The sequence below is a fragment of the Pseudorca crassidens genome, chromosome 20 (assembly GCF_039906515.1).
Source record: "Pseudorca crassidens isolate mPseCra1 chromosome 20, mPseCra1.hap1, whole genome shotgun sequence".
In the NCBI taxonomy this organism is placed as follows: domain Eukaryota; kingdom Metazoa; phylum Chordata; class Mammalia; order Artiodactyla; family Delphinidae; genus Pseudorca; species Pseudorca crassidens.
This window is the reverse complement of record NC_090315.1, coordinates 7,319,881-7,330,482: the sequence shown is the minus strand read 5'-3', so window position 1 is coordinate 7,330,482 and position 10,602 is coordinate 7,319,881. Positions and strand designations below refer to the sequence as shown.

The window sequence follows — 10,602 nt, the reverse complement described above, 5'->3', positions numbered from 1 at the left end:
GTCCTCATAAGAAAATGTTCCTGTGGTGTCTCAGTCTGTTCTGGCTGCTATACTAGACAGACCAAATGTAAGACCTGACACCATAAAACTCTTAGAAGAAAACATAGGCAGTGTGCTCTTTGACATTGGTCTTCACAACATCTTTTTGTCTCCTCAGGCAAGGGAGACAAAAGCAAAAATAAATAAATGGAACTACAAAAAATTAAAAAGCTTTTGCACAGTGAAGGAAACCATCAACGAAACAGAAACACAGCCTACTAAGTGGGAGAAAATATTTGTAAACAGTATATCCGATAAGGTGTTAATATTCAAAATATACAAAACACTCATGCAACCCAACATCAAAAACACCAAACAACCTGACTAAAAATGGGCAGGGGACCTGAATAGACATTTTTCCAAAGAAGGCAAACAGATGGCGAACAGACACAAGAAATGATGCTCAATATCGCTAATCTTCAGAGAAATGCACCTCAAAACCACCATGAGATAGCACCTCACACCTGTCAGAATGGCTATGATAAAAAAGACAACACATAACAAGTGTCGGCAAGGATGTGGATAAAAGGGAACCCTCGTGCACCTTTGGTGGGATTGTAAATTGGTGCAGCCACTGTGGAAAACGGTACAGAGGTTCCTCAAAAAATTTAAAATAGAATTGCCATATGATCCAGCAATTTCACTTTTGGGTATTTACTCAAAGAAAACAAAAACACTAATTTGAAAAGATATATGGGGGCTTCCCTGGTGGCGCAGTGGCTGAGAACCCACCTGCCAACACAGGGACACAGGTTCGAGCCCTGGTCTGGGAAGATCGCACATGCCACAGAGCAACTAAGTCTATGCACCACAACTACTGAGCCTGCGCTCTAGAGCCCGCGAGCCACAGTTACTGAGCCCACGCACCACAACTACTGTAGCCTGCGCACCTGGAGCCCGTACTCCGCAACAAGAGAAGCCACCGCAATGAGAAGCCCGTGCACCGAAACAAAGAGTAGCCCCCGCTCGCCACAACCAGAGAAAGCCCGTGCATAGCAACAAAGACCCAACGCAGCCAAAAATAAATAAAAATAAATAAATACATTTATATATATAAAAAAGGGGGGGCTTCCCTGGTGGCGCAGTGGTTGAGAGTCCAACTGCCGATGCAGGGGACACGGGTTCGTGCCCCGGTCCGGGAGGATCCCACATGCCGCGGAGCGGCTGGGCCCGTGAGCCATGGCCGCTGAGCCTGCGCGTCCGGAGCCTGTGCTCCGCGACGGGAGAGGCCACAGCAGTGAGAGGTCCGCGTACCGCAAAAAATAAAAGAATAAAAAAATATTTAAAAACAAATTTAAAAAAGAACGCATACAAACAAAACGAAATGAAAACAGACCCACAGATATAGAGAACAAATGGGTGGTTGCCAGTGGGGAGGGGGTGGTGGGCAAAATAGGTGAAGGGGATTAAGGTGTGTAAATCACGTTATAAAATAAATAAGCCATAGGGAAGTAATACACAGCAGAAGGAGTAACGGTCAGTGATATTCTAATAGCTCTGTGTTGGGACAAATGGTTACTAGACTTATCATGGTGGTCAGTTCATAATGCATACAAATGGCAGCTCGCTACGTAGTCCACCTGAAACTAACACAGTATCGTACACCAACACCACTTCAATAAAAATCAAAGAACCTTTAAAGTATTGACCCAACACACAAATAACTACCGTCAAGAAAAAGACCAGTATTAAAAAAAAAAAAGAAAAAGAAAAAGACCAGTATTATTTAAAGAAAGACAAGACCAAGTCATCAGCCACAAAAAATTGACAACGTTCAGCAGTCAGTGAAACATTACTAGACACATAAAGAAGCAGGAACATGTGACACTCGGTGAGAGAAAAATCCTTCAGTGGAATCAGGCCTAGACATGACAGAGGAGACAGACCTAGCAGACAAAAACATGAAAACATTGATTACAAACATTATCCGTATACTCGAGGATGTAAAGGAAAACATCAACATAATAAAAGAAGAAACGTAAGATTAAAAACCAAGGAAATTAACTTCTAGAGAAGAAAAAAATGATCTGAAGTGAGAATTTCACGGAATGAGACTAACATCAGATTCGATATTGTGGAAGAATAATCAGTAAACTTGAAGATGTAGCATCAGATCCTATTCAAACTGAAGAATATAGAGAAAAAAGGTTGGAAATGGTGAACAGATGCTCAGAGCTGATAATGAGATAATACTGGGCAATATCACATATGTAAAATTGGAGACCCAGAGGGGAATAGAAAAAAAAATACATATATATATAAACACTGGCTTCAATTTTTATAAATTTGATCACTACTATAAAATTTCAGATTCAAGATACTCAACACCCTCCAAGTAGGATAATCTCTCTCTGTCTCTCTCTCTGTCACACACACACATTTACACGCCAAGGCACATATTATTCGATTATTAAAACCCAGTGAAAAGAGAAAATATTAAAACCAGCTACAGAAAAATATAAACTACAAAGAAAGAAAGATGAAAATAAGGCGAAACTAGGCAAGCCAAAAGAATTTAAACAACAGAACGGGGAAAAGTTTAACCTAGAATTCCTAATCCAACAAAAATATCCTTCCAAAGCTAATGTACGTGAAAACTTTTCCAGACAAACTGTGGCTGAGAGAATTCATCACCAGCATACCTACACTACAAAAATATATGAAAAGATCTTCAGGTAAAAGGAAAATGATACTCTAGAGAAACTATACTGTCATCTTAAATTAGAAATAAATCTGAGAAAAGAGGCAGCGTCATCTTAATGCAAAAGGACAGCTTTATTGTTTGCAAGGTTTGCAAACCAGGGGTAAGAAGCCTTTGGCTGTAACCAAAAGTACGTTCCTTGGAGGTGAAGGGGTGAGGGGTGTTTGAAAGCACAAGCCAAAGAAGCCACAGTTGGGAGACTTATAAAAGGGGACTGGATGGCCCTTGCAGCCTGACCGCAAGTCACTGCAGCCTGACCAGAAGTTTCCAATGATGGCTGTCACTGGAGCATCTCCTTAGGGGTTTTTCAGGTAGGATCCTTAGCACAATCAGAAGTCCTTATAGTTTTCGTTCGTGGTTTTTCTAAGAACTCAGAGTACGTGACTGAACCCTAGGTCTGTCACGATTGCCTGGCTCCATTTTATTGGGGGTACCTGGTAGCCACACCAGGTCCATTTTCTAAATATGTTCTTTCCACAGGGAATCCCTCTTATTTTTACTTTTCCTTAGGGGATTTTATTTTTACAACAAAGGGATGAAGAGCAATTGAAATGGTTCATATGCGGATAAATATAAAATAGTTAATTGTTCTAATTAAAAAAATCTCTTTCAAATTAACTTTAAAAAATACTATATCATGGGATTTAGAACAATATATTATGGGTCGCGCTATGGGCATATCAAAACCATGCTAAGGTATAAGCACAGAGAAGAAAACATGTTACACGGAGCACAGTTCAATTTAATAATAAAAATATCTATTTCCTCCTTGCCCTCACAACCACTCATGTAGAACTATCAGGAAGAAACCTGGAGGCCAGATGTGAAGAGATGTTATTTCTGGAAGGGAAGCAGGTTCAAGTCACCCGGGACCTCCTTGTTCACAGACCTCTGAAGCACCACTGTGAAGAAGGGAACTCAGTCACACCTCTCAAGCCTATTCCCTTGTGAGTTTCTGCACCTGTAAGGGAAACACAGTTCTGAAACAAGGGACCAGTTTCGTGGAAGGTCTGCTCTGGAAAGGACAAGACGGACGTGTCCCCAAATCAGGGACACCTTAAGAAGGGCTTCTCACCTGGTATAGTAGATCCAGGTGAGGCCATAGGTGAGAAGGAAACCAGCCCCCATCAGGGCCCCCCTGAGCAACGTGAGGACCAGGGGCCAGGAGCCCTCTCTCCGCTCCCCAGAGACTTGGGAGAAGGAAGAGGAGACACCTGGAGGACGAAAAGAGAGAGGAAGGTGGATGATAGGTGTAAGTCCACACCATTATTTTTATTTTGGCCACGCTGCTTGCCATATGGGATTTTAGTTCTGCGACCAGGGATCAAACCCACGTCCTCTGCGTTGGAAGCATGGAGTCTTAACCACTGGACCACCAGGGAAGTCCCTGTAAGTCCACACCTTAAGCCTGCTTTCCACCCTAGCTCGGAACTCAGGCATCCTTGCTTATACTCACCCTGTACAACTAGGTTCAGGGAGACACGGAGGGAGCCCCTCGGGTGCTGAGCTTGGCAGGTTAATTCTCCTCCATCCCCTAAGACCACGTGGGGCAGCTCCAGGACCCCAGGACCCAAAGGCTGTGAGGGGCTCACTGTCAGGCACCCACGGGCCCAGCTTATCCTGGTGGGTGGGTTGCTGTCGACAACACAGACCAGGCGCAGGGACTGGCCCTCCACGACTCGAAGGGAGGTGGCGTTGCCCAGGATCTCTGGGATTAGAGAGACAGAGAGAGCTAGAAGGGCAAGGCTGAGAGGCCCTTCTCTCCCTCTGTCCTCCCAGACACAGGAACAGCGGCTCTGAGACAGGCACCGCAGGCAAGGCCAAGGACGGGGGGCAGTCTATGAGGTGAGGCGGGGGAAGGAGAGGCAACCTGCTGATCCCAGGACAGGGGGCTGTGGACGCTTGAGGAAGAGTCGGCCATATCTAGGCCTGGGAGAGAACATCCCAGGAGGTGGCCCTTGATGCGTGAAACTGTGCAGGGCACTGACATCCGTGGGTCTGGCCACTCGGAGGCCTGCACGCAGGTGATGAGAGCCCCAGGGAGCCATGGGAGGGTTCTGAGCAAGAAAGTCGTAGGGTCAGATCTGGGGCATGTAGAGATCCCTTTGGGGTCCCCATTCTTGCAGGCTGGATAGGGCCAAGACTAGAGGCTGACAGGCCCAGAGGAGAGGCTGGTCCGGATCCAGGCCAGAGAGAGGATGGAGGCCTGGGTTGGAGCTGCGGTCACAGGGATGGACGAGGGGGCTGACGTGAGTCACTCTCAGAAAGTCAACGTCGCAAAACTCACTGAGTCCCGGGGACGATTGGGTGAGACACGGAGCCTAAAGGAATTGCCGAGATCCAGGCTCGGGTTACTCATATCGGAGGGTCCCTTGCAGGGGGAGTGGAGGGCACTCAGGACAGAGGTTTGGGAGAGTCTTCAGGGCAGAGGTAGGATTGGAACCCCGGAGTAGACGAGCTTCCCCTTGGAATCCTGCAGAACCCAGCTTGGGAACTCAGTCTCCTTGCGGGAGAGACGGAGACAGGGAGGAGGCAGGGAATCCGCGAAGGGATGTCCTGGGAAAGTGAGGAGGGAGAAGAGGTGGGAAGGGAGGGGGCAAGCGGAGGTGACAGTGAGTTGTCACTAGGAATCCACAGTGGCCCTAAAGTGAGTCCTGCCAGGGGACAGGGTTGGGAGGCAGAGGGCAGACGTAGGAGCAGAGAGGGGATGAGTGATGGGCTTGATTCTGTCCATCTTCACAACATCCCTGCATCTGACCTCCATTCCACCCAGGTACTTTTCTCCCACCTGTGCTATTTCCCCGGAAGACACGAATGTCCAGGTTCTGTGGAGCATCTGGAACAGAAAGAAAGAAATGTCCTCCTGCAGCATGATGAGGTGTCATGAGTAACATGACACCATGGGGGGGGGGGTCTCAGCATTCTCCTCGTTCTCCTCCCAGCCTGCCTCCAAGAAGAGTCCACAAGTATCCCACCCAGGCCTCCCGTCCCCAACGTCCTCCGCCCTCAGGGCCCCGGCGTCCCGGCCCCGCGCTCACAGGACACGTTGAGCCTGATGGTTCTGTCTGCGCTCACGCCAGCTCCGGGGAAGGTCACTCGACAGGTGAGGTTGGTGCCGTGGTCCTGGGGCCCCAGGGTGAGGGTGAGCACCGAGGAGTGGGGGCCCTTGGGGTGCAGGGAAGGGAGGGCAACCCCGGTCCAGGAGAAGGTGTGGGGTGTCCCCCTCTCACAGGCCCATGGCACTGCACAGGTGATATTCCTGGGGAGGCCAGATTCTAGGGTCCCCTGGACGTGGATGTCGGGTGTCTGTGTCAGAGCTGAAGAGGAGAGAGAAACAGACCCAGGCCCTGGATGGGGGGCCCCGAGTGTGCCCCTCAGAGCTGTCTCTGCCCCAGGCCAGCCACAGCGGCCTGTCCTCCTAGGTCCCCTTGGGCCCCTCCCAGGATGAGAAGACAGGGGGTCCCCTCCCAGCCCTGCCCTGGGGGCCCTCAGGGCCCCTGTGTCTGTGTGTCCTCTCCTTGACACCATCCTTACCTGTTACATGCAGGTGGAGCTTGTTCTCTAAATAACTATATTTCACAAAAGGCCCTCTCTCCACCCTAAAGAAGTATGTCCCCGTGTCTCCCTGCCGTGCATCTCTGATGTCCAGGGAGCAGCTGTAGGTCCAGGGGTCTCCAAGGAGGTGGAATCGGCCCTGGGTGTCCGTCAACACCTCACGACCTGGGTCGTTTGTGGCCACTGGACGATTCTGGTCGGTTCTGGCCCCTTCCTGGAACCAGTACCCGAAAGATGGGACAAAGTTGTCCCACTTGTCCCGGGGATAGTAGAAGCAGCAGGGCACGCGGACACACAGGCCCTCCTGCACCGTCACGGACTCCTGCACTTCCAGCCGGTATTCGCTGTCCCGAGCCAGGGACCCTGCGGGGAAACGAGGGTCAGCCACAGCCCCTGCCCTGCCCAGCCCTCTCCCCGCAGCCCACCCACCTGCCCACAGCAGGGACAGCAGCAGCGGCAGCATCTCTGAGACGGAGGGCTTCTGGGCGTCCTGTGTGTGAAAAGAGAAGGGGAAGGAGAGAGGGAGGTAAGGCTGCGGGGAGACCCACGGGAAGCCGGGGAGGAACACGAGACCCAGGTGTTCACAGAAGAGGAACTGCAGAGCCGGAGCTCGGCCCCCCTCCGCACAGAGCGGACGGACACCCCTCAGTCCAGAGACCCCGGAGACCTGCCCAGAGAGGAGCAGGCAAGGAGGAGAGCCCTGTCCTGCCCCCCATCTCGGGTGGGTCCTTCCAGCACCAGAGCCTCTGAGGACACGGAGGCGTAGGACACGGTGAGCCTCCTAAGGTCCTCCCGTCTGAGCACCGCTGTCTACACCAGGGAGCCGCTCAGCTCCTGTCTTGACCTGGAGGGTCCCAGCCTCACCTAGACCCTCGGGTGGTGGGTCCCGCAAGATGTCGGGTTCTTTAGGGTCTGTGTGAGCGTCTGGGGCAGAAGACAAGAAGGGGCTCCTGGGTGACGTGAAGGCAGCCGCCAACCATGCCTTCACTCCTTCCCCCAACACTGAGCATCTTGGGCTGGTGACCTGGAGACCAGAAGGGCTACGGCTGGCCTGGTCCCTGCCCAGGAGATGCTCCCACCCGGGCCCATCACTTCCTCCCCAAACAGGCAGCACCGTCGGGCTTTAGAGCTGCATCAGTGGTGAGATTGCCGAGTGTCCGGCAGCATACTGGGTATTTTCTTTTAATGAGTATGACCTTTTTTTAATCTAGTAAAAAAATAACTCTTTTCAAGTTGAAAACCTTGAAATTCTGTACCTACTAAACAACCAATCCTTCTTCCTTCTTCCTGCCAGCTCCTGGCAACCACAGTTCTATTTTCTCTCTCGAGGAATTTGACTCCTTTGTCTACCCCATATAAGCGTAATCACGTAGTGTTTGTCTTTTTTTCACTAGGTTGTTGAACTTACCGTAATGTCCTCAGAGTTCATCCATGTGGTAGCAAGTGTCAGAAATTCCCTCCTTTTTCAGGCTGAATAATATTCCATGGTTTTGCTTATCCCTTCATCTGTTGAGGGCAAGCTGGGTTGCTTCCATCACTTGGCTATAGTGAATAACGCTACTAGGAACACGAGTGTGCAAATATCTCCTGGAGTCCCTGCTCTCAGTTCCCTTTGAGAGATATCCAGAAGTGAAAGTTAGGATCATGTGTTAATTCTATATTTAAGTTTTTGAGGAAGTATCATACTCTTATCATCCCACCCCACCCACTTTTTTAAACCTCATCTATTGTCATCTTACACTCACTCTACAATTTAAGGTCTCTACCCTGGACCCCTCCTCTGATCCCCAGACTTTCATATCCAGCTCTCTACATACATTTCTGCATCATATTTGATCCTCACTTCCCCTCACCTACCACATCCATTAGAAAATTCTGTTAGCTTGACCTTCACAACATATTCAAAACATATCCTCTCTATCTACACGATCTCCTCGGTCCACTGCACCATCACCTCCTGCCTGGAGTCCCCAGCAGGGTCCTGCCACATCTCTTTCTTGCTGCCCTAGATCCACTCTGGCTGATTCTGAACACAACAGCCTGAGGATCCTACCTCAATGAGGGTCTAATCCTATGTCCGCTCTCCTCAAAGGCTTCCAGAATCCTGCATTGGCCTGCAGTCGCCTTGCACGGGGTCTGCAGCATCCTCCCATCTTCCCCCCAATCCCTTTGCCTCCCCACACCAATATGTCACATGCTCCTGTCCTTGTGTGATTTTCCTCCAAACCTGTCAAGAGCTGACATGCTCTCATTTTACTTATCATTTCTTTGAAAAGTTCTTGTCCGCATAACGACATCCCCATGAGGACAGAAGTACTTCTCGTTTCTAAAATCACCATAAAACAAAACACCATTTGAAACATTGTATACGGTACGATTCAATGGCACTAAGTACATACACAACGTTAGTGCAACCGTCATCACTCTATCTCCAGCATGTTCTCATCATCCCAAACAGAAACTCTGCTGCAGTCACACAATAACTCCTCACCATCCCCATCCCCTAGCTGCAAGCAACGCCATTCTACTTTCTGTTTCGATGAATGTGCCTCGTAGGGAGCTCGTATAAGCAGAATCAAACGATATCTGTCCCTTTGTGTCTGCTTCTTTCAGGTAGCACACTGTTTTCCAGAGTCACCGGCGTTGTAGCGTGTGTCAGAATTTGCGTTGCTTTGAAAGGCTGAATGATACTTGATTGTAGGTGTTACCACGTTTGGTTCATCCATTCAGTTGCTGGGCGCTGGGACTGGTTCCGCCACTGCTGGGAATCTTGCTGCTATGAACAATGGCATGGAAGTTATCTGTCTGAGCCCATGCGCTTTTCAGCAACGAAGATCCGTCGCCCCGCAAAATAAATAAATAAAATAAATTAAAAAATTATAAAGTATGCTACGTAATGAATATTTGAGTTAACAGCTTGCGGTATACATGTGCGGGTCTGGGCTGGGACGACAGGGGTTGAGAAGAGAGCAGAGTTGTCCCTGGAGGTGGACACGTGGACACATTCACCGAGGGGGAGGAGAGGGCCCTGGGCGGAGTCGTGAGAACACGCACGCTCTCAGGCGCGGTGCGGTGCGGTGCGCACGGGCTTAAGCTTAATTGCGGGTTGGAGGGGGAGGTGGTAGTTGTGACTGAGATAGCCCGGCCGGGGAGATAGGAAGAGAACAAGGTGGTTACTGGTGACCCAGGTGAGAGTTTTGCCGGGCAGGGGTGGGAGAGGGCGGCAGCCAGATGGCCGGGAGCAGAGGGGTGATGCGAACGGGAGGCGTTGCACTGACCGCCTTTAGCCCTCTCCTAGTTGCCACCTCCGTCAGTGCCACAGAGGAGAGCTTCCTTCCTACCTGTGCCATTTCCTTGGATGGGGCCAAAAGCCCCATCTGGGAGCATTCGGGATAGAGAAAGAAAATATTTTCTACTTCCATCATGGGAAGATATGGTGGCTTAACTTCTTTGGTTGGATCCACAAAAGGGTGGCGAGGTGGGGACGGTTGTGCTTTCTTCTCCGTTCTCAGGCCGGGCTTCTGGCCACACATCAGGTCCCACAGGCTCTGCAGCTGGGTCCCTCCTCAGGGACCCAGGTGTCCTAACCACCCCCCACAGAGGATGCCAAGCCTGATGGGACCAGGAGCTTAGCCAAGCGGGGAGAGAGAGCCTGAGCTGCTAGTGTCAAGTACCTGATTAAAGCGATGAGTCAACATGAAAATAACAATTAAGCCTTTAATCACTTACTTGTTAAAGAACAGTGAAGCCGACTTTATTCAGGACCACTGTCACAGGTGCAGGGACCCCTGCAGTGGGGCTTTGCAGCAGGGGAAAGGGATCAGGCTCAATTCTGAATACAACGAGGAAAAGTGGGAATTTATTGCCAAGGAGCGGGGTGAGGGGTCAGCGGATGGAAAATTGCTAAGAGGAAACATAGGGGCAAAGGGGGATTCTGGCTAAACCGACCTACCAGGCTTCTTGCTGAAGGTCGGCCAGGGTGATCAGATATCAGCTGGGGGCTAGTGAAGGGTGAGGAACCCCATCAGACATTGAGGGTAAGGGATTTTGGTTAAACTGTCTTACCAGGATTCTTGGGAAAAAAATGGATGATGCAAAGATAGATGCAGAACTCAAGAACTTGTTGAAAAAGAGCTTCAAGAGCCTGGCTAAAATTATCCAAGGAGAGAACCTTTGCCGATGGTCAGGGTGACCAGCACAGACATGGGGGTCGTCTCGCGGACGCGGGACCCAGAACAAAAAGCTCTAGTGGGTCTAAGGACCCTGGGTTGGGGGTGGCGTTGGGAATGGAAATGTACTGAGTCCTG

At 50.1% G+C, this 10,602-nt stretch overlaps 1 protein-coding gene across 1 annotated transcript; it reads right to left on the bottom strand.

The window, feature by feature from the left end:
* Positions 1-2,310: 2,310 nt before the first annotated feature.
* On the bottom strand, positions 2,311-8,751 carry LOC137214835 (sialic acid-binding Ig-like lectin 14). Its single transcript, XM_067719152.1, has 8 exons — positions 7,704-8,751; positions 6,725-6,785; positions 6,275-6,658; positions 5,779-6,057; positions 5,529-5,576; positions 4,197-4,448; positions 3,816-3,954; positions 2,311-3,701 (listed from the first exon to the last, which is right to left on the bottom strand). The coding sequence occupies exons 1-8, from the start codon at positions 7,722-7,724 to the stop codon at positions 3,659-3,661; spliced, it is 1,227 nt and encodes a 408-aa protein (XP_067575253.1). The 5' UTR covers positions 7,725-8,751; the 3' UTR covers positions 2,311-3,658.
* Between the last annotated feature and the right edge of the window lie 1,851 nt (positions 8,752-10,602).